Source organism: Vespa mandarinia, chromosome 2 (assembly GCF_050613455.1).
Source record: "Vespa mandarinia isolate Hongniang chromosome 2, ASM5061345v1, whole genome shotgun sequence".
NCBI lineage: Eukaryota > Metazoa > Arthropoda > Insecta > Hymenoptera > Vespidae > Vespa > Vespa mandarinia.
This window is the reverse complement of record NC_140811.1, coordinates 392,066-417,052: the sequence shown is the minus strand read 5'-3', so window position 1 is coordinate 417,052 and position 24,987 is coordinate 392,066. Positions and strand designations below refer to the sequence as shown.

The 24,987-nt window shown below is 41.9% G+C and overlaps 1 protein-coding gene across 4 annotated transcripts in view; it reads right to left on the bottom strand.

Moving 5' to 3' along the window:
• Positions 1–24,987, bottom strand: part of stet (stem cell tumor) — a 230,120-nt gene that overhangs the window by 57,504 nt on the left and 147,629 nt on the right. For 3 of the 4 annotated variants that reach the window (XR_014981797.1, XM_035888029.2, XM_085655013.1), the window contains exon 6: positions 3,995–4,112. Coding sequence is in view for 3 of the 4 variants with exons in the window: in XM_035888029.2 (XP_035743922.2) it covers positions 3,995–4,112 (118 nt within the window). In the remaining variant the exon portion in view is untranslated. Of the gene's footprint in view, positions 1–3,994; positions 4,113–23,861; positions 24,794–24,987 lie in introns of those variants that run through there. The other variant, XM_085655014.1, reaches the window with a different exon arrangement.

Sequence of the window (24,987 nt, the reverse complement as noted above, 5' to 3'; positions counted from 1 at the left end):
AATACGTACTTTTTATCATCGTTAATGGTACTTTTAGACCGTGAAAATTTACTGCGATTTGTTTGTTACAATCGGTGGCAGTATGCTACTTTCGAAGTAACGACTTTTCCCTAACGGAGTAGAAAAAAGAAGTTTTGAGTAAAATATTATCTCTCTCGTGGCCACGGCCGAGAGCACGGCGAAATTACTATTTTCACGGATATAACGGGGTTGTTGTAGAACGCGTTACGGATTCTTCCTGCTTCGCCAATTTCGATTATTCTTCGATGGATTAAACGAGCAACGTTGAGCTCCTCGAAAGAATAAGTTTGTTTCTTTGAAGTAAGTATTCATCGGCTAGAACGCGACGATGCGGATTTAAAATTGAATTGGGTTAACTCGTTGTTAAAAGGAATAAGAGAGAGAAAGAAAGAAATATTCAAAGCTTCATAGAAAATGTTCAAACTTTAAGAATACTTAATTACTACCTTTGCGGCCTTTGTATTTAGAAAGCGAAGAGAACTTTAAGAGTAATATTGTAATACTCGTCTAGCTGTTATTGACTTTTCTCCTAATAGGCTGTGCCATTGGTTAAATGAATATTTGTATAACTACATTCAACCTGCCAAATGAATTTTTCTTATTACGAATGCTCCTTTCGCGATATTTTTTCACGTTATTATTTCTTTATAATCTTATCAAGAGACTCAAAAAAAGACTCTTTGTAATTCTTTCTCACGAATAAATATCTTAAAAATCTTCTGAATTAGCTTTTCTTCGATGTTATCCACCGAATAAATTAATATTACTGATATAATTTAGTTATTGCCGGATAGGGAAAGATTTGCTTTATCTTTTTTTCGTCTCCCTTTCTCTCTTTCTCTCTCTTTTTGTTCTTTTTTTTTTGTTAGCGAATCTATATGTTCGAATCCCATGGAACATCATAGGGACAATGGAATAGACGTGTCCGCGAGGGATTGCCGTGGATTTCCATAGACCCTACGGCATCAACGAGATCTCGGAAGACGCTTTTGCCGCGCGTGACTTTATATATAACACGTTTTCCATGTAGTTAAGTATCTTCGATCCTTCTCTTAACTTTTCGTCGAGAAAACTACACGCATAAAAGCCAAGGTATATTGCTAGAGAGAGAAAGAGAAAGAGAAAGAGAGAGAGAGAAAGAGAGAGAGAGACAGAGAGAGAAAGAAAAAGGAAAAAATGATTTCGATCAAATGCATTTCCTTTTTTCTTATCGATTTTAATCGTCGATCAAGCAAATTTCTAATCGGCCCACTAGCCGAAGATTTTTCTACTATGAAAAACCATATTTTTCTCGCAACGGTAAACGAGCCCTTAATATCCGTCCTTCCAACGGTTTGCAGTTAAGCGCGACTACGTTCGCTCTGTAATATCGTTCCTCTGTAACGAGGTTAGTTTAGTCGGGGAGTAGTCGGATGACGGTGAAGGGGTTGTCGAGAGTGGTATAGAGAGAGATAGAGAGAGGTTGGAGTATAGATAGGGTCGCAGCTTGCTTCGGAAAGGGAGCAGAGAACTAGCGATAGGGAAGGAGGAAGAGAGATGGATACGGTTGGTTCCGTCCCTTCGTAATATCCGGCACCCTTATCTCAAGGTCGTCCTTTCGCTACAAACCAGAAATCCGTCTGTCCTCGCTTGATTTCTATCTATCGAAGAACTTTATACCTTTGAGTAAAGTTCGTTTCAAGCTTTAGAATAGAAAGAGCGAATTCAAAAGACTCTTCGACCTTCTAAAGGATTAATGATCGATGCTATTCGTACTAAGAAACGAGAATAACTGATAACAATTGATTCGATCATTTTAGATAAAAATGTTCTTCGAATAATTATTTTATCGTTTCGAATAACAATTTAAGAAAAACTTGCAGAGTGAGCGAAAAGGGGAAAAGAAAAGAAAGAAAGAAAGAAAGAAAAAAAAAATATATATATATATATAGAAAAGAAAAGAAAGGAAAAGAAATTGAAAAGATGTGGATGAATAAAGTAGAACATCCTCACGTGTACGTAGCCTGGAGGCTAACGTTCAACGTACGACGAGACGATGTAAACTACGCCGACGGTGAGGAACGAGTTGTAGAGCGCGGAAGCGGAAGGTGGATGAAAATGGGAGGAAGAAGGAAGAGGAATATGTATCGATCGATAAAGCCTCACGGTTGTTTAGATAACCGTATATTCGCTACGATATCGATACGATGTAAACAGAAAGAGAGAGAGAGAGAGAGAGAGAGAGAGAGAGGAGAGAGAGAGAGACGAAGGAAGAAAGGAGAAAAATTGAAGTAGAAAAGATAGAAGAAAAGGCGAGTAAGAGAAAGATAGAGATACGACAGCTAGAAAGAAGTAGGATCAAGATTATCGATTCTCGAAACGAGCAAAAGAGAGTCTCTCTCTTTCTCTGTTACTGGCGAACACCGGCCGACAGAAAGAAAATATGCGACAGCCAGAAATAAAGGTCGGTTCCGCACGAAAGATTACCGGCTTTCTCCCTTTACCGATATGTATACCCTTGAGCGAGAGTCCTTCCAACTCGTTCGTTTCTCTCTCTCTTTTTCTCTCCGTTGTTCACGTTGGCACGAAAAGGAAGAAAAGAAAAGGACGAGCGAAAGGCACCATGGCACTCTTCGACCCACACGCTCGTTGGAAAACGGTGCGCGCGAGAAACGATACATCAGCCCTCGGCCGAGATAAAAGTTTGCCGCCGCTCATTGCCGCGAAATATGGTGGCAAGGGATACTCGAGAAGCGGACAGCGCTAGTTATCGTATAAACAATATATTCTACCAAGTACGTGTGCGAGCTAGGAAACCTATGTGCACGTACTATTCCCGCTACGTATTCGCGTTACCACCAAGGTAAATATTCTTGGTGCTATTAGCAGCTTTGTTAACGTGACTGCGTTACAGTTCGGTATATCTTTCCTAGAATAGATGAAATATATCCTTTTACTACTTTCCCTTTACATTTTATAATAATATGACTAAACGAATATTTACAGTAACTTTTTCTCCGAATGCGTAATATAAAACCGAGGTAATATAAAACCGAGCAAAGAAGATAGTAGAAAAAAGTGGAGCGTCATACGAAAATAAATGTGCAAAATATTTGCGTCGAATATACGCTCGTTCATCAATATTAAATCTCGAATTTAATTACTACCGGTGAACGTTCTTCCGGTCGTCTTAGCCGTCGTTTCTCCTTTCTTCTTCCAGGTGCATCTAGATTCCAATCCCAAAGCCAGTTTTTTTCCTTTGGCATTCCAAACCTCGAATATCCGTATTCGCGTTCGGATCGATCGTGACTGGAACGTTAACACTCCACTCGGTCCAACGACAATCTGCTAATTGGTTCGCTCGGAGACGTTCTTCCCTTCCGAGCAAGGGAGGAAAAAAAGTTCAACCAAATAATAGGAAGAACGAAATCTCCATTAATTGGTAAATTGATACAGTATACCAACGACGTTCTTTTGCCGATTGTGAGCGCGTTCCAATAGGGTCCTAGCAATCTGCTAATTTTAAAAAAGGGGAGAGACAAAAAAACAAAAAAAAAAAAAAAAAAACAAACAAAGAAAAAAAGAGAAAAGGAGAAAGTGGATTTTAACTTTTACGTCTCTCATAATAATTATATATAATATGATTATACATACAATACACGCGAATATAAAGATAAATAAATAGAAGAAAGATAGTGAAAATAAGCAAGTACCTAATGTTAGGTCTTCTTTTCATGTATAGACGCGAAGGATCTAAAACCTTCAAAGCAGCCACATTGCCGGGAGACTACGTGGATTCGTGGACGCGTAGGCGAGACGGTGGTCCATCCGTGTATAAATTAGTCTCGTTAAAATTTTACTAATCAAGGCTCGCGCGTGCACGGTCCAAGATCAAAGAGCAGTCCGTCTATATAAACACGGTTCTCTAGCTTCTGTACAGCATGGAACGCTCGTTACAGACTACGGATTACTCTACTCGCTTCTACCCACTCACCTCCACGAGGGTGATGAGAATGATGAAGAGGGGCGGTGGACAGCACGTATAATGGTCGGCGTAGTATTTTCGGTCCCGTTCCTCCGTCAAGAATTCATCGCCGATCATGCGGACCATCCTGAAATGAAAATATTCCAATTATATAATTTGCTTTTTACTCGTCGCCTGTTTTTCTTTCCTTTTCTTTTCTTTTCTTTTCTTTTATTTCTCTTTCGTTAACCCCGCGCCCCTCTCCGACGGGAAAAAAATAAAACCCCTAGAAAGAGAGCGCGATATCAAAATTGGTTTGGATCATTATCGTTCGGATCTCGGTGTAATTGTCTTGCTTCGGAAACGAGAGTCGAACGAAGAGTCGAACTTCCAAAATTAATCCTTAGCCCGAAGGGGCTTTTCTTCGACTAATCGCCGGCGTTCCAAGGATTTTCGCACGAAAAGGCATCATCCGCTCTCCACCTCTTTTCTCGTTAATCGTTGCCAGGGGTAGCGAAATAACGAGGAATTAACTTTCCCGTGCGTCTCCTGGTGCGGGCTACCTGCCTTTTCTACCCCCCCCCTCCCCTCCACCCCCCCTCTCTCTCTCTCTCTCTCTCTCTCTCTCTCTCTCTCTCTTTATGTTCCATGGTGCGCGACTCTGAACGAAGAAGAAAGGGAAAACACTCTCGAACAATTACGCGCAACTTTTGCCATCGATCGTTCCCATTACCTTCTCCTATTAGTTCTCGAGTGGTATACCTTCCCTTTTGCCCTACGGCCAGTGAAAACGATCGCGGAAAGGGTCGACGCGTTCGTGTTAGCGTGTTCATTGAAATCACGAAATTTTTCTCTCCTCTTTTCACTCTCATATCTGCATTTTAATTAATTTATCGAAAAGAAAACAAAAGAATTTTTCTCTAGTTATCACCGCTTTTCCTACGCGCGATATATGAACAACGTAATAATAAAAATTATCTCAAATAACAAAAAAAGATAATACGAGTATATAACTTTGTATATAAAATATTCACGCAATTTATCATAAATTGGTCTCGGTACTTTTGATAAAGGAACTAAATTATATCAGTTAGAAAATAGTTCCTTCAATTTTGCTGTTGGTATCTCGCTTAATATTATCAAGACACCCGCGAAAAGTTATATAATTCGCTTTGTATTGTGCGAATTCAAAGAATATAAATATACAATGGAAGGAATAGTTCTCGGATCATGCTCCTTCTTGAAAAGCTTTGTCTTAAAAGTTAAAAAAAAGTACCTAAGGGGCTTTTTTACTTTCGGTCAATTTACGATATGAATAAATAAGGAAAAAGTATAAGAAAAAAAAAAAAAAAAAAAAAAAAAGGAAAGAAAAAGAAAAAAATTGCAGTAAGATAAAACTGAAAGAAAGTGGACGGGTAACAATGAAAATTCTTTTTGAAAATGACGGATCTGTTAGATCGAACGATCGAAAATACATATATAATATATGGATGGATGCAATGGATGGATGGGGATGGATTCAAAGAGAAAAAGAAGGAAGACGCGTCGAATTCTCTCTTTTACAGCGTCTCGACGTCTCGCTGAGGAAATAAGTTTCGCACGGCTTTCGCAGCTTCTCTCGTTGGTGTTCGTCTCTTCGTTTTTCGATTTCCTCTGACGAGTATCGCCGTCATCCGCACGCTTATTTACTCGCTTCGACGCGGCATAAGCCGTGGTCAGCCAACATCTCGTTCCTCGATAAAACATCATCGATCTTGCGAGTGAAGCGACGACGAACATCGATAATACCTACGTACTCTCTCATACGCGCCCGTACGAGCGTATACCTACACACAGACACACACACGCGCACACACACACACACATATACATACACATGGAGAGACGGGTGCTCGCGCGATAAAAACGGGTCAAAGTACGACCGAGCGCGCTTCCTGGCGTACATGAAAATCTCGTTATGTAAAAAGCCATTTCTATTAAATCGGTTTCACGTACGCTTAGAATAGCACCTCGCAAGCTCTGCTAGCAAGCGCTACTCGTAAACGCGCCGAACAACGCGTGCTTTCGCGTCCTGGAAAAATGTCGATTCACCGGTTCGATGCTTGCTCATTTTTAATCGACCGCGATCATAACGAATTCAATGCTCGTTCGTTGAATCACTTTGCGTATCTACCATCTACAGATATTTCACTAAATTTCAAAAGGTGTTTTTTTTTCTTTTTTTTCTTTTCTTTTTTTTTTTTTGTTTTTGTTTTTTTTTTTTTTTTTTTTTTTATTCGTCAAAAATTTTAATCTATATTTTATTCTGTGTCTAGAAATTTTTTTGCTATAGGTAATTGCGACTTGTTATTCGAGAAAAATCATCGATACGAGTTCGAATCGAAATGAACTTTGATCGAAACGATAAAGTCTACTCGATCGAGCAAAAAAAGAGAGTGAGTGAAGGGAGGAGGGCAGGGAGACAGAGAGAGAGAAAGCTTATATCGTTCATTTCGGTGCGAGGATATAAATGCCGGCAATAAATCCTTTGGATCGAACCCATGAAAAAAGAAGTCCAATATCGCGTTCGAAAGTCTGTCTCATCGGGGTAATAAAAAAATTGGAAGGTAAATTCTAGGAGGAGGGAGAAGAGGAAGTTAGCAAAGGAGCAGAGAAGAGAAGGGATCGCTCTCGCGCGAGTCGACTCGTACAAGCCATATAGCCGTTATCCCCGATGCTATCTACTACCGAGGAACGTAGAATAATTACGAAGAAATATTGGCCCGTAACTCAGTCCACTATCCATAATATCTAGCACGTTTATGGTGCCGGAGATAAACTGTCCTTCCCTCTTCTCCCTTTCGTCCTCTCCATTCTCCTTCCGAGCCTTTACTATACCAAAGGCGTCACCCTCGGGAACGACTTTGCTTTCAAATATCCATACGTATATGACTGTATATATATATATATATATATATATATATATATATATACGTACTATCGTGCGTGTGTGTGTAATGCAATATAGTCTATGTATATATCTATGTAGTACATACGTTTCGATTCCTCCGCGTTTCTGCAACCTGAACGAAAAGCTCGTCTAGGAGGAGTCCCGCGTACTACTAGTGTAATAATATACGATATAGCTTACTTCGGAATTTATATGTCTACGTGTCACGAAACACGATAACGAGCGTCCGTGCGCCGTACGAGGGTGATCGGATACCTCTCAAGGGCATAATTAGTCGCGAAACAGAAGCCATCGAATTACTACGTCGGAGACAAAGCTTCGGTTCTTCCGCATCTTCTGCAGGAGTAATTTACTCTCACATCCTTCTTCCATCGAGCCTCGATCAACGAAAGATTTGACTTTTTTCTTCTTTCTAATGCTATTTCGAATTTATCTGTTATGAACATGTTTCACCCTTTGCATATACGGTCATTGAATACAGAAGTTCCAGAGTGTCAAACCCTGTGTCTGACTATAGAAGAACCTCGATCACTGCCAACGATCGTGCTATCAATTTAAACTGTCGTTTCAATTCTCCTTCTCATATTATTACGTTCGGCAATGTTACGTTGTCTGTCCGATTTTTCTCTTTTTCTTTTCTTTTTCTTCTCCCCCCCCCCCTCCACCCCCCTCTCTCTCTCTTTTGATCTATCGACGAACAATTTTTATCTCTTAAAAATGTCTACTAAATGTCTCGTTCTCGGAGAATTTTCATGTAGACGGAGAACGTTCGAAATACCGCGAGCATTGACTGCAAAAAGGCAACTTTGCTTCTTTTCTTCTCGTCCCGTTAAAAATGTTCTCTCGATCATATTCGAGAAATCGAAAGACACGTTCTTCGAATACGGATGAAATTCCTTCGATACGTACGGTTGGCCGAAAGAACGAAGAGGAAGAAGATCTTCGAAGAGCCGTCGAACTGCATCGAATCCCTCTCTAACGGTTCTGTCTCGTACATATAAGAGAGCTAACGTTGGAAAGAGGAGTTTCTTCATTTCTCACAACGTCTTCTTCTATCCTTATCTCTGGTGTGCAGGATGAAAGAAGGAAAAGGAAAAGGAAGGAAGGAAGGAAGGAAGGGATGAAGGACAATGGCGGTCGCATTTGTAGCGAGTCTTCTTTCTCTACCATGTACATGGATGCGTCTCCTAGATATATACATAACTCTATTGTCTCCGAAACTTCCCGAGGCGTTCCTTTTTCCTTTCATTTTTCTCTTTATCTTCTTCCTCTTTCTCTTTTCACAGACCTCTAAGAGGTACAACCACGAAAGACGACAAGCAACGATATTATCAAATTGGTTCCGCGCGAGTTTTCCGTGAAGCGTCTCTAGAAACTTAGGAAGGACTAGCACTCTGTCTCTCTTTCTCTCTTCTATCCTACGATCTGCAAGAGGAAAGTAAGAGAAATTGACCGTAGCGAGGAGTAACCGAGTCGGCAACGACTTTAGCTACCTACTCGACCTATCGCGTCTAATTAATCCGAGTTGGAGAGAAGGGCTTGCGTCATCGCGATACCCTTCTCGCGATTACCGTTAGAGTAGCCAACTTTGACCCTCTTTTTTTCTATCTCCGTCTTCCTGCCTCTTACGTTTATTCCTTTGGACCCTTCCGCTAATCGCCAAAGATCATATTTCCTATTTATCCTTGACAAAAGAGAAACGTGAAAGAGCAGAATGGTAATTATTAATTATTATCACTGCCATCATATCCTAATGAGATTAGATTTTTTTATTTCAGAGAAAATATAACATTTGTATGGAACACGAAAAACGTTTTTATCGTAGAATACTAAAATACGTGATGTATTTCGTTTCCTGTACCGTTACATTCGCCGGTAGAGCTAATTACGATTAAAAAATTCAAATCCCAAATATCCCTCTTTTATTAACTCAGCAGCATTCTGTAAATTTGTTCAATTCTTGTTCAATTCTTTTTATCCCATCCGAAGTGAGGAACGAACGTCCTCGTAGAAAAATATCTGAAAAAGGTAAGAAGCCCTTAAACCGTATTTCACCTAGGTACGATCAAAAGTAATCGTAAAATCCCTCGCGATCGTCGAAAATCGTCGCGTGCGGATTGAGTGTAGATCGTCGGAATAGAATACGTAAGGTGCTCTTGCACGTGTATATGTGTATGTGTATGTGTGTACACGCACATAAAATGCAGCTCTTTTAACGTGCACGCGAGCGCTAAATCGGAAGGGGGAAAAACGCGACTCCGTTTCTCGTATTACGCGTGATCGTTGGACGTTTTCGATGCGCGATATCGTGGCTATCGAATGAAACGTAGAAATAGGTTCGACGGTAGGAGGACGGAAGAGCGAAAGAGGGAAAGATTATAAGATAGATAGTTTCCGCGTGAAGAATGCGATGAATGCTACGGAGAATATAACCGTTCGAATTATCGATGCTAAAATAAACGATCGCGGCAAATGTAAGATCTACGATAAAACTTCATAATACCGTTTCTATCATCGTTCGGAAACGATCTTCTGTTTATCGAACGGAGTAAATCGATGATTCTAATAAATCTTGTTTCGAAGAACCTAATAATAAAAGTTTTTCGATTAGCTCCGATCAATTTCTTATAGGTCATTTAATAACAAAACGCATTTTTATGCTCATCGTGTTGCCGTAATTTGAGATAATAAAAAAAAAAAAAAAAAAAAAAAAAACTCGTCCTCTTCCGAATCGATTTTATAGAAATAAAGAAAATGCAGGATGACGAGGCGAGAGCAGGTGTTTTATAAGCATGAAAACTGTTCACGGTGTGAATTTTAGTGATCGCCGAGAGACGACGTCTTATCGTGACATCGAGTTTTGTCCCCCCCCCCCCCTCTCTCTCTCTCTCGCATACAAGGAGACGTATATACACATGAAGACACGCTAAGAATGCGTGGCGTCTCGATGGCATCGTTCGACCACGCCGTGTGTGTGCCCGAGAATGCATGAAATTGCGGCTAAATCGTGGCGTATTAGATTATTAGAACTCCTCCAGCGCGCATATACGGACGTGAAACCCTCTTCCTTCTTCCTCGACACTTCCTCCCTTGGATCCTTCACCGTCTCTCGACGCTCCTACCCCATATGGAATTATGCGAGGGATTCGTGCGATAAATCAAACGCGTTCGAACCTTTCTACCGATCGTGTCCTTCGGGGAAAACAAGATTTTCGCTTGGTCGATCAGAAGGCCCTTTAATGTACCGATTGAGTTTCACGATGCAACGATCTCAAATCCTGATTTTCGTCTGACGATATCTACGTGATATCAATCGTTTTTTATCGAGTACGTGATAATCGACTTTTAAAAGAAAAAATTTGCGTATCATATGCGGAAGTACGAGGTTTTTATCGAGTGACACATTTGCTAGTAGAACAATCGTGTTACGAGAGGAAAGGAAGGAGAAAAGATGAGATGAGAAGAGAAGGGGTGGAAGTTTTATCGAGATAGAGGAAATTGACTTCTGGCAGGTAGGGACGCGTGCTCGGACTACGTACGACGACGATAATGCTGTCTGTACCGCTTTTGCACGTCGTACGCCATAAGTTCGTAAACGTACTTCGCTTTCGAGCACCGCGTAAAAAAGCTCACTTTTTTCACACACACACACACACACACACACACGGCATTCGCCGCTCGCGTAAACCTGCAAACGCTTTGCCAAAATCAACGATAGCTGCTTACCTAATCTCGCCTCGACTCTCTCGCATTCGACGAAAAGCACGCTCATCCTCCCGCATCGATCCCTCTGCTGCATCGCCACCGCCGCCGTCCTTCCTCTTTCCTTTTTATCGCGCGTGCGAGAGAGACAGAACGAACGAAAGGTGATATCTTTACTTGTAAAATCGAAAATAGAGAGAATTCGATAGAAAAGCTTGCGAATAACGTTTGATCAAACAAATTGAGAACGTCCGATAAGAACGCATTCATTGGCATTGATAGGAAACAATCGGTCGTAACACGTAGAATACTGATCCGCATGTATCTCACGCTTTCGCTTTATTAGGAATTTTGTGAAAAGCGTTTCGTCTGGTTTTGTCCGAACGATACCTTTGACAACATCCTATTGAAAAGTAGCAACAACAGCAGCAACGATGAACAGAGCAAGAGAAACAAAGAGAGAGAGAAACGAATCCTGCGATTCTTGCAAATTCGTACGATCAACCGGTCATTCCATTCCCGTTAACGATCCGATTATTCTTTCCTTTTTGTCCCTTCCTTGCCTTCTGCATCGTTCTCTCTCTCTCTCTCTCTCTGTCTCGTTCTTTTTAATGAACACAGCACTTTTGTCCCGAGGCGTAATAGCTTCTCCTCCTCCCTCCCACTCTCTCTCTCTCCCTTGACTTTTTACCGAAAATACTTCGTCATCGCGTCGAACGTCAATTTGTCTAGCCGTCGGAGACAGACGCGAGGTATGGCAATATTTTTTTTATATTTTTATTTTTTTCCCCTCCGAAAATGCAATCCTTCATAGGCAAATTGAATCGAGCCGCGAATTTGTCAAGCGACGTTATACTTCTATATCCCTTTTCGCGTTTTCCTTTTATCCAAATATAAAAATACAAATCTAATAGCAAAGAAAGAGGGAAAGATGAGTAAAACGATCTAATATGGGTCACGTTTAAGGATCGAATAATCTTTCGGTATGAAAAGAATAAAAAGTGTGAAAGCATCCAAAGGTATGAGAGAGCGAAGAAAAGAAACGGAAAGAGACAGACAGACGCAAAAACCATAGTGAAATGTTTCATACTCTTCCGTTACTAAGGACACTACATGGAAAGAGAAAGAACCAAGTTAGCCAGTAAATTGCCGAAGGAACGGATCAAAGGATCGCCTTGCGCTTCTCCCTTCGGCATTTTCTTCTTTTCTTTCCTACTGTCACGCCGCGTGCACTCTCTTACCGTTGCGCGCAACATCGGTTCGAAATATCAGAATATTCAGATACTTTCTGGACACGAAGGTGCACTCGAGCGTACGGAACTGCCTCGTAAGAAGGACGAAATCCCGAAGGATGCCTTTGAGGAATAGTTCCATCCATCCAATCTCATATCCCTCCGGCGTAGCTTTTGCTACGTACAAAAATTCGATGTATCGGGGGAGTACCGTCGAGCCGAAGAGAGATCTCTATCTCATTGAAACGATTGTACCGAAAATTCTTATAGTCTTTTTTTTTCTTCTTCTTCTTCTTTTCTTCTCTCTACCTACCCTATCATCCACTCTATTCTCGTCCAACGTTTTTTCTCTTTATAAATATCTCTTGTAACGTTCGATAGAAATAATTAGATACGTTAATTACAATTTTCCTTATGCATACCATTCTCTCGTCTTTAAAATAAAAATCCACTTCCCGTTAGACTCGAGTCGATCTAGGTCTCTCGATCGAGCACCGATAGTTATGACTACTTGTTAACAGCTCGATCGATAAAGTAAACCAAGATTTCGATATATTTTCGTAGTTCTTTCGCATTGAGAAAAAGCTATATCGTGCTTGCACGAGCGAATATATGACAGACATATACGAACGCGTTATGCCATCGATATATCGTACAAATATTGCATAGAGATATTCATTTTTTAAGCGGAAAATATCAGTTTCGAAGACAATGAAAGGGTTAGAGACGGTGCGCGTTCCTTTCGATAAAGTTCCACTTTAGTCACGTTCTAATGTAAATAATAAGAAAGTTATTGGTAGGAGAGACCTGGCCTAGGGCGATTCGAGATAGAACGTGGCTCGGCTGATTCGCGCGATCGTTCGCATAGTCTCTCGTCGCTCGCATAGTCGGTCGCATAGCCGACGGTATGTCGCAGTTGCGGATGGGGCGGTTAAATCGGCGCAAACTCGGCCGATGATGTACGACCGTACGGTAAACCATCGTCGCCGCCGCCACCAACAGCACCCACCCTCGCGCCTACATAGAGAGACACAGAGACGGACACAGACGCATTCGCGTAAATACGTGGGGACGCGAGAGCGAAGCAGAATCTACGACCGTCCCTTACCCCCTTCGCTGGTAGTCCTTCTCTTCCTCCGACATACTCTATATAATAGCATACGTATATCCCAGCAACATCCGCGCGTACCCTTTCCACAGAGACCGCATTCCAAGCCCGACAACAATCCACGCTAATTGTTGGCGCACCAAAGATGCGCGACAACCGAAATCTCTTTATCGCTTCTTTCTCATCCCTTCGCTTGTGATTCACCCCCGCCACTTCGATCCTCTTTTTCCCCGTCAAAACGAATCATACACACAGGTAGATCATACATACGTATCTATCCTACAACGATGCTTTTCTTTTTTCGCTCTTTCAGTACCGACTGATAAACGATCGACGAAATGTTTTTCGAAAATCGTAGCCGCGTAGTACTATTCGTTGTAACGATGGTTCGTTGCGGCTCAAAAGTCTTTTTGTTGGGATTAAATCGTTTTCGTTCGCCGCCGGAACCTATACACGCGCCTACGTATGTCCGTGTGTACGCGTAAAAATATATGCACTAGTAGTATCTCGATAAAAAAAATAATGAAAAGGAAACCTTTTTCAAAGGGATTCCGTTAAGAGAAAGCGACCGCTCGAGAGGAATTTTCCTCTCTCTCTCTCTCTCTCTCTCTCTCTCTCTCTCTCTCTCATGTAGATTTCTTTCCGAAAGAGATGCCGCATACGCTCGACCATGAAAAGATTTAATATCATGAGAAATTCTTTCTTCAGTCTTCTTTTCATGTGACTTACAAATATCAATCGCAGTTACAGATGCATAGGCTCTTTTCCTTCAGTTAACAACAAACACAACAAGCAAATAATAGTTGGTTTTTGATCGTTTATTTCCATGAAACGTCGATTATTATTTTTCGATCAAAATCGTAACGGACATAGTTATGGAGGAACGTTTACTTAAGGTCCCCCCCTTATATCCTTTGCTTCGAGGATTATCATCGATCGAGCTATCATTGAACGTTGAGAAAATTAGTGATATAACCCTGCGATACAGTCAGACCGAGCCTACGCTATCTAAAGATCTTTTGAATTTCGAGATACTATTGCGACCGTTTTGATAAGTAAGAAAGATTAAGGAGAAAAGACCAAGCGATAAATCTACGTCGCGCGAAAAGCCAATAAATCATAATCCGTGAACGATGTAGAACTTTGGTACGTCTCGTACAGACAAATCAGATGTTGTGAAAGCTCTATAAGCGTCTAATTTCCAGCCACGTCCCATTCGTTATCCAGAATCTTTTTCCAACGTTCCGACAGTTATATCTATATATAGATTATGTACCGTCCAGGTTATTCTAAAGGAAACGATTTATTCTTTTGCGCGCATTAGATCCGTCCGAGGCGCGATACATGGGGGGGACTACTATCGAATAGAAAAAGAGACGGAAAAGAAAGATGAGAGAACCATTCTTCGAAATAACGTAGAGTAATTCGCTTAGTCCGTGGCGCAATTATTGTCGCATAACTTCCAATCGCGTTTAATTTGGCAATGAGTCCTAGGCGCTAGAGCATGAGAATTTCTGCGAGAGGAACATAAGCGTGGGCCGGCCGGTCTTGTCTGGCTTCGCGATGGACGAGAAGAGGAGAGAAAGCGGCAGGAAGGATAAGGGTGAGGGGAGCTGCCGTACGCCCATACTGTCGTGTACCACAAGGATATTGGGCCATGCGTCATAGGTACGCATAGCTGCTACGCGACCCCAAACGAGCCATTGTTCCTCGCGGCGAAGTGTATTCTCACCATCTCGCGATTTCATATTCCACCAGGCGCCTAACACTCGCGGCATCCAATAATTTTCCAAAATTTCGAACAGCTCTCGCTCTCTCTCTCTCTCTCTCTCTCTCTCTCTCTCTCTCTCGTTGATTAATCGACACTTGGACACCTTCGATCGATCCAAACTAAACTCCGCTTCATATCGATCATGCGTATTATTCTTCCTTCTTATCGAGCGCAACAGTAGGTAGATACATTCTATTACGCTAGAACGAATCGTATTCCAAATTCATATAGCTTGGCACAAATATACCCCAGTAGATAATTTTCGTTGAATTTCTATAGAGACTCCTCCTCTTTCTCCTAAGGCGAATACTCCCGGTGTCGCTTGAAAAGACAGAGACAGAAACGGTTGACGAAAATGTAGAAATTTGCATGAATAGCGATAACGAGGAAGATTCGTGAAGGGAAGAAATGAGAAGGAGAAGGAAGAAGAGAGAGTAGGCGCCTTCGTTCGAGTGATTCCCCGAAAGCGTAATTTAGGTTAGCGTAATCCAATCTTAGATCAAACGTATATACACACCTTTGCGATATCTAAAATTACCCTCTAATTCGTTTTAAAAATGATTCTATGTGAAGATTATGACGTGAACGTAAGAGATTGATGGAGAAGAAAAAGGAAAAAAGAATAGAGAAGGAAGGTAAAAAAAGAAATGAAAAGGCGTTCTTGGTCGTAGAAGGTTGGCAGAACGTTCGATAGACGACGAGACGACGACAATCGACGGAAAGCGACAAACGAGAGTAAGGATAGCGGTGAAAATAGGAAAGACGCAAAGAGCTAGAGGAGAGCCGGTTGGACAGGCTGGCGAGAGTTCGAACGCGAAGGTTATACACCACGAATCCTGGTGCTCGTTAGCGCCGGTAATTGTCACTTGTTAGGTGCCAGCTTGGTAGCAGCCTGCTGCTTCCCTTTGCCCTATACACCCCTCCAAGTCCATCTTTTGCTGGTTGTCCTGTTTCCCGGTTTATCCACGGCAGCTTGTCCTTCCGTCCAACCGTCCGTCTCTCTCTCTCTCTCTCTCTCTCTCTCTCTCTCTCTCTCTCTCTCTCTCTCTCTCCTTCCCTCCATTCCTCTTTCTCTTCTTCTCGAAAAGCCTCGCCAACGGACGAGAGCTTTTTCGAAAGGCACTTCAGCGTCGAAAGCTCGACCGGTATTCTCCCCCGTCGACGAGTCCTTTTATTTACTCGCTCTTTCCCCTCTTTTTCCCTCACCATCGGAGAAAGTCCCGTAAAATATTATTAAGGCACGAGAAGGATAACGACTTTCCGCTCCATCCACATTCTTTCAAAGACCCTTATCCGTCCAGAGATCAGGACGGATGAAAAAGTTGTTAATGCGTGTACACGCTCGGACTTTGCCTCTCTTTCTAAATTCGATTGGATTCCAAAAGAAAGAATAGCCCTCTGAGTAACTAGTGGTTCGGGTCAATCATATTTCAGACGCGACTCTCTCAGAAATAAGTAGATATACGTGTTTGTTAAAATTTCGTGGAATAATAAAAGAAAGAAAACGTCGGTATTTTTCCTTCGAAACGAGATCGTATAAACCGGGAGAAAAATTTGATCCTGCTAGAGATAGCTTTTACTTATTCAGTTGCAAGCGGGAAATTTACAACCAACTTTTCCCTCCCCCCCCCACTCTCTCTCTCTCTCTCTCTCTCTCTCTCTCGCTCTCGCGAACGCACGAGTATCTCTTCTCTCTTTCTATTTTTCTTTCTTTATATGTAGCGTAACCACGTACGAAAATGTACAGGAATATTCATAGAGTCGTCGCAGCCATTCGCAATGCCACTGTCTATACATCGTGCGTGTGTGTGTTTGTTTCCGTAGTACGAGAGAAACAGTTAACTGCCTATTTTTTTCCCCTGGAATCGATCCATACTCTTTAAATTTCAGTAAATTCATATAACAAAAAGTATATCCATTAGAGATACACATGCATCGATATTATTGAAAGAAAATTTCTTCCCGTTTTATCATTTCTATTTTAAAAGGTTGCTTCAAACTTTGGTTTTCCCTAGATATTTGCAAAAGCACAATCGCATCGTAGAGAGTTAATCGGGAAAGCGAAGACCCGCGATTGCGAGACTGCTTCATTAGAGATAGAGTAAGAGGAAGAGAAAGAGGGTGAGGGGAGATAGAAATAGAAGAGGAGAGTATGGGAGTCAGGGACACGGGCAAACGATGGGTACGGGGCAGCGGCCTGTGCAAACTCTAAATCGCGCCATTGTCGTTCGGGGCACTTACGCGAACATGCGCTCCTAAAACGGCACCGTGTTTGGCTAGTTTCGCACGATTTCGTCGACGCGCTCAACCCTCTCGCTCGTGTGTATCGCCAACACATGCTTCTGCGAAATTACTCTTCCAAGCGTGCGAGCGAGCGAGAGGGAGACATATATATACACATATATATATATATATATATAGACATACCGAGAGAGTCTCTACGTATTGGCAGCCATAGCAGACAGTTTTTTCAAGATTCGTCCGACAAGCTCAATAAATAGGATTTGTTTGTGAAAACAATGGGCGCATGCTTAACGGATTTTATTAATGGCTTGACGATAAAATGTCATTTTATTTTACGCACCGATTTGTGACAACACTTTGGAATTTTCGAGTTTGTCAGTCGTTGAAAGAATACGACGATAGAGATGGAGATTGAAAGATAGAGAGAGGAAGAGATAAAGATAAAAAGATTAAAAGAGAACACGACAGCACTAGGAAAGGCCATTTATCGTAGATACACTTTATTATCGACATATGTATGCGTATCGCGCGACGAGGTAGATAATTAAATACGCTAAGCTTAACATCGTCGAGAGTGTTACGAAGCAAATTATTTTGACGATTAGAGCAAGCAAGTGAAAAGGAGAGGGGGAAGAGAAAAAGAGAGAAGCAGTAGTATGTCCCAACGATCGAGAACCGAAATGCAAATAAAATCGTTCATCCGGAAGCCAGCACCAACGCTTTTGGTTCGCTTCGACCAACTTCGTCCGATTTATTTTCCAACGTTCTACGATTTTTGACGCTGTATTCTCTCTCTTTTTCTCTGTGCCGATGTTCGATCGCCCATCGCGCGTATTTGTACCTCGTACGTTCAGGATACGTTAAAGCTCGACACAGTATCGTAGGACGAGTGTTTCGCAGTTTCCTCCATTTTTTCGATTTGTTCCGCGTGAATAAAATCGATTACATTATCGTACCGTGCGTTGCAATATTTTGACAAGAACTAGAGATAGATATATACATACATACATACACATATATATATATATAGAGAGAGAGAGAGAGACAGAGAAAGATAAAGAGAAATGGTACACAATTTCGTGCTTTAGTCTCTCAGGATTCTCTTGGTTTCTCTCACGAAGGTAACAACGCCAAACGCAGTCCCAAGAGCGATTCGCGTCCAAGTAAAATACTCGACGAAGGACGGCTAAGTAAATACACGGCGGGAGTATATTAAATTTGCGAATTCACAAGCGTGCAACGGGACGGAAGGAGAGTTTTCGCATGAGCTTTAGATTATTACCCCCCCCCCTCCCACCGCCGTCCCGTTTTTGGGACCTGCCAAGCGAAATTTACTATTATCGTACTACATTAGTCGTCGCCTCCGTGTGTCACGACCTACAAATATAATATTCGACGCGTAGGCGTGAGATGGGGGGGAAGAACATAATGGCATGCAAAGTAGTTTGAGAAACTTTATTTCTTTTTTCCTCTCCCTTTCGATTTTATTCACACCGATTTCTTCCTTCCCACTCGAAAGAGACACGCGAGCATCAAAAATTGCAATTAATTTTCACTCCTTAAAAACTATTACGTTCTCGTTCTCTAGTTGGCGAATTACAGCAGACCATGCTATTAAATCGTTTCATTTTAAATTGTTAATTCATACTCTTATTAATTATAAAAACACTTTTAGCACCGCGACAGCGTAGTGTCCAAAATCCAAAATTGCTGAATTGAAAATATAAGGAAGTTTTTCATTAACTGAATGAAACTTTGTGAAAGCAGGAAGGAATTTGCTTATCCACAAACGACAGACATAGAGGATGATCCTTTCGTAATCGATCGACTCGATATGACTAAACGTCGACGATTTAATGGTCATTTTGTCGGGATCGTGCAAAATAGGCTTCGTGAATGGTCGCGATAATTTCCGAGATGTTGTTTGTAATGACCGGCTGTGCTAAACACGCCATGGAATCCGCAAAACAGATCGGTAGTAACGACAAATCGATGCGTACGAACGTAATTGATCATTAGCGCGAACGCGATCGTAGTAACTCTATCAACGGCTGCCTAACGACAAACCGCATCGCAACCCTGACCGGACGACATTTGCGATTTATCAATTTAAAGCTTGCAGCACCACGTTATCCCTCCGTTACCGTCGTTGATCCTATAAAATCTATAGCTACGCTATACACGACCAAGTAACTTAGTTGCTTTTGACGATGCACTCGATAAAGAATTTTGAAAAGTCGAATTTATATATCCGTCTATACCCCGTAATCGGGGTACACATCGATCCACGTTAATAATGATATGCGCGATCATTACTAAATCTTCGTAGAAAGTCGACGCGTTAACGCGTTCGTGTGCGTTAGTTAAGTACCCTACTTCTTTCCGTTAAAGTTTCCCGGAGATTATATTTCATTTTCCTTTGTAGCCAATGGGAAGATTATTTTTCCACCATTGTAAAAATGTAAAGCGAGATATTAAAGGGATCGCGCCGTTAGTCCGCCTTATTTCGTTGTACCTCTCGCATATGTGTGCACACATAGGATACGTATTTAAACGTAAAAATTCACTTTATACGTCGGTTTTCAAATCCAAAAAACGGATAAGCTTTCGTTTGTAAATCTCGTATGATAAATGGTAGCACATCGGATACACGGTCTGGCCGCTTATCGTTATTTTATGTTTCTCTTAAAGCGTTCGTATAGGGAAAATATTTCGTGCATTGGCCGCCGTATACGCGATCGCTCGCGTATTATAAATGAAAAAGTGTCGACGGGACGAACGAAGAATGACGTTCCGAAAACACGCGCCTACGATTTCATAAAACCGATAATCTCCGCGCGTTTCTGCGATAGACAGGGGAAATAGAACGTAAACTTCTTCGACTATGACTATGACATACAAGAGGGAGGGAGCCAGGAAAGAATTAAAAATCGCTTTTATTCTCATCGAATCTAATCTCGAGGCGAATTTAACTTGGCAATTACGTTTAAACGAAACGTAAGTCTTTTTCAAAGTCGGTTCGGATAATCGACAGTATTAGCATATATTTTTCAAGTAGTTCGATAATTCTTACCCTATTTTACATTTAAGTATGTAAATCCTGTATTTTTGAGTACCACCAAGGTCCACGTCGCCGTAGGTAGCTCCCATCGGAGAAGAGGAAGAGATTATTTCCATCGGGATAAACGATCGTAAGAGGATTTTCATCTAGAGTTAGTTCGCGAGTTTTACGCGCGGCTCGCTGATTTCCGAGAGAAAAACTCTCGCCCTTTCGTCGATCGTACGAGCCGCTAGACGATCCTCCTTGGTAAATCTTTGATGCGACGATGATGAGAGCGATTTACCTTTGCGAGCAAATTAAAAAGGTTGCGAAATTTTCTCTCTCTCTCTCTCTCTCTCTCTCTTTTGCGAAATTAAAAATATTAATTCTTTATGCACGAGTTGAAGGTAATCGCTAAAATCTTTCGAGCGTATCATTTTTGTAATTATTTAGTTTCATTTGAGTATGTTGTATGCATGCCGGGTCGCGTTGCGCAATCGACATTGCACTCGGATATATCGACGTGCGTTGAAACAAACGCTACCAAGTCGCTTGTCATTTTTCAACAAGATTTCTATCAAAGATCTCTTTGGAAGAAAGCTTACTAATATTTTAAATCGTTCGCAAAAGAACTAATAATATAACGATGCTTATCGTACGAAGGACGGTAAAGAAATGAATAAAACAGGCAAGAATTAAACGCCTACCTTATTCGTCCTTTAGAATGTAATATCTATTTCCCCCCGCAGTGTGTATATATCGAGCTGAACTTTTTGTCCGTCGCATGTTTTTGTTTCGCATTGAACACGAGAGAGAGAGAGAGAGAGAGAGAACTTCGTTCTTCTTGTCCGCTTCCGAGACACTAACGAAACACAACCATCGTCCTCTCCTTATTTACTTTTCTCCTTAGTCAGGATAATAGAGTGACGCACCAACCTGTCGCGTGCTTACTTTCGTTCAGTTTTCTTTCCGTCTTTTTTTTCCTTTTATCCGTTTACACGAGAGCCGAGTGAAAAGCAATGATCGATCGATCGATCGCTACGATTATCTCTTCCGATCCAACTATAAGATCGATTTTTTATGACTATATACGAGACAATTTTCGTTAATATAATAAATATAATGTAATTCGAAAAGTCGATAATATATTGCGGAATTGAAGCATACAATTTAGATGTTTTGTTTTGTAAATCAAATAAACTACGACGATACGGTGAACGAATTGCAAGTTATTTTTATATTTGCATTTTTATTTGGAAAAAAATTCCACTTTTGTTTCGTTATTCCTACGGGATATATGTAAAAGCATAATGAAAATCGTTCTCCTTTTCTAACTGACATTCTATTCTCGAATTGTTACTAAGCCCTACTCGTGCTTATTTTCAATAACCATTTTTTATATAAATCTCTATGTTTCTATCGTTTTTAGCGATAGGAAAAAAATTTCTGCGAGAGATACGCTTTTCTTGAAAAGATGAGCATTACGACGACACAGAAAAATGAATTGTTAAATACCATATTTTTTGCGATAACAAAGAATGAATTTAGAAAGGAAATTCAAACCCGTTGATACGCGGACACGTTATAAGAATAAAACAAAAAATATATATAAAAGAAAGAAAAAATAAAAGAAAGGAAAAAAAAACTCAACGTTTCGTCGGTTTCAAATTCCTTCGCATATTTTCTGCAGTTTTCTCTATCCAGTATGAAGCGTCGGGAGACATTATGTTCTGACGTAAAAACGTTAAAATCGAAGACACTTCGTATCTCGAAGCTTTACAAAGAGAAAACAAAATAAGTTCGGAAGAAGAGAGAAGGAAGGTGCGGGCGAGAACGTTCTCTCCATCGTTCTCGAAAACGTTTCTTGCCGACGACGAATGCGAACGCAACAAACGGAGAAGAGGATTTTTATCGGTCGAAAAGTTTCGCCGAGCGATTCCAATTTATAGCACGATACTATTTTATAACGCGGAACTAATGGTTCGATCGGACGAACGAACGGGAGAGAGAGAGAGAGAGAGAGAGAGAAAGTGCAACGTGAAAAGCGAACGAATGTGCGAGGGAGGAGAAAAGAGCAAAATAAAAAAAAAAGAAAGGAGAATCGGCAGGCCTCTTTCGTGCGTCTCGCTTTTCCATGTCACGGAGGAAAAAAAACAAAAAAACAAAAAGAATACAAAAAAAAAAGAGGGAGAGAGCTCACGTTCGACAGATGGTGCCGACGGACGATGAAGTCCGTTGAGATGCATCGACTCGAGGAAAACTTCACGTTTTTCCGTCAACCTCTACCTATCTAGGTAGGTAGATAGGTATCTATCTCTAGGTGCGATTTCCCCGCCATTTTTCCGCGACTACCATTCTTCGCGAAGCCTCCACACAACGCGTTCTCGTTAATATTCTATCGAGACGGATGAAAAGGGAGAAAGATGTTTGTTGCCTGACAAATGCTTCGCAAACAATTTATTTGTATATAGGCAAATGTACACAGTAGCGTAGTATCCTATGCGTATATATAATACTTTTATCGATTCGAATAAATAACGTTCGAGTTATCGAATAAATGTTAAAACGTGATTACACCAACGGAAAGTGTTCATTCTGAATCGATTAAAGAGCGATACATTCCGCATGTTTTACACCGACGAGAGATGAGACTTTAAATTATTTCCACGTATGTCGCGCCCCCCTCCCCCCCGCCCATCCTACACCATCAACATTTCCTCTATATTTTCTCCATTGGCGAAAGAGAAAGATTATTCGGTGAAAGGGGGAAAAAAAAGGAAAAAAAAAAAAAAGGAAAAAAAAAAGGAAAAAAAAGGAAAGAAAAAAGAAAAAAAAAGAAAAAAGAAAAAAAAGAAAAAAGAAAAAAAAGAAAGAAAGAAAAAGAGAAACAAAAAAGAAAGAAAGAAAAAGGACGGAAAAAAAAAGACGCTATAGCTTCGAACGATAAGATAGCGCGCGCGCGCGCGTGCGCGCCTTCTTCCGTTTAGACGGAAGGACAAAAAGAAGAAAGTAAGATTTACACTTTGGGTCGCCGTTGAAAAAGTGAGAGACAAAGCGCGCGATCGACGTAACCGTAGCGGCCAAACGAGAGACCGACAAAGAACGAACGACTTTGAAAAGATCGTACGTTGTTTATCCACGTTGCCGTCTCCTTTTATTTCGTCTTACGTCGTTCGATTTCTATGGGTCTCTTCTACGAAAACAATGCTTCTCCTCTGTCTCATAATACAAATAAATTATACCGATAGAATCAAAGGTAAATAGAAATATAACGATAGTTAACTTCTCTCTTTAACTGGCTTTTCAAATTAAGAGGGATTATTTGATTAATCGCGTTTGGTAACACTTTAGAAGAACGCGTTATAACGGACGTAAAAAGGTAAGCGAGGAGGAGATCGTCTCTGGGGAGGAGGATCACGATCCGTCAGGCGAGATACTGATGATTTTTCTTCAAGACGAAACTTCGCTCGAAAGAAAACCGTTCCGATAAATATCGAATAGTTCGCAATTCTCGCGAACTCGTAAATATATCCGATTGATGAAATTATTATTATTATTATTATTATTATTATTGTTATTATTACAAACGTATATCGTTTGGAGAATGTGTCTCCCGGAGGCGTTTCTATTTTCGATTCTTATATTTCGGGAGTCTTTAGATCTTTTATTTCGAAACTGTAACATCCTGGTTTCGCAAGAAAAAACGAAACGAATGTCACGCAAAACGAAAAGCAATGGACACGCCGGATTACGTTTAAATATCTCCAATGTTGATGATGAACGAGTTTAAGATCCGATTTTATATCCGCGTACTTATCCCAACTGGAGAAAGAAGGCGTGCGTTATTTACATGATCGACGTGTGTTGCGGCCTGTCCACTTCGGCAACGACATTGTTGGACGATGTGCCGTGAGATCCTTGCACCTGTGTTGTAGTAGCCTGTGCGCTGTTGATGGGACTGACGGGAGTAGCGACGGTAGTAACGGTCCTCGTAGCTTGTCTAGCGTTATCCTTGACAATTTTGGTCGCGCTCAGTGGCGTGGCGGTCACGCACATTGTCCCACCGACGTCTTGTCTCCACGTTGCCGGCGAGGAGGAGGAGGACGAGGAGGAGGAGGAGGAGGAGGAGGAGGAGGTACAATCGCGGATCAGCACGCCACAACGATCGTTAGAATCACCAAGGTATTCTCGAGGAGCGGCTGCTGCACCTCCCGAAAGAGTACCACCACCACCGGCGCGAGGAGTCAGCGACACTTTCCGATAGCGCGAAGGTCACGCGTTCGCCTCGAGCGATACCGTGCTACGACGAAGACTCGTCAAGCCACCTCGTGGTAGCCAGAATAGTAACGCCTTCGACAGATCGTAACGTAATTTTCTGAGGCTGCTTTTGTCGTTGCCGATCCTCGTCAAAGACGTCCTTTCGCGATCGGGTGCGCGATCGCTCGCGCGAAATACGCGAGCTCTCGCACGTTCGTCCTCGACGAAACGAGGAATCCGATTACGCGCCACGGTCCCTATTCTGGCCACTCTTCCGTTCCTTGTTAACTCGACGAGCACACACACACCTCTTTTCTCTTTCTCGTTAAACGAGAGAAAGAGAACGGATTCGTAGAATCCCCGATCGTTCGGCCAATGGAGACGGAAGGAAGAAGCGCTCCCGGTGACAGGTGTAGGGGCGCGCTCGCGCGCGCGATATATATCGCGGCCAGGAAACGTGTTGTCGCGTGTACGATACCGTACGTTCGCAGGTCCCACCTCGTGGCGCGCCGCGGGCCTACTGAGTGACTGACTGACTGACTGACTGCTTGGAGCCTCGAGCGACGAGCGGCCACGAGCCGCCCTGCGTGGGTGCACACGCGGTCCTACGCGCTAGGTGGGGAGATCACGCACCGGATAGGCCTTTGCCTGTCTCTCACCTCGGTGGGGACCCTAACGCGCCAATCGCGAGCCACGCCGCTCGTACGCGCCGCCGACTC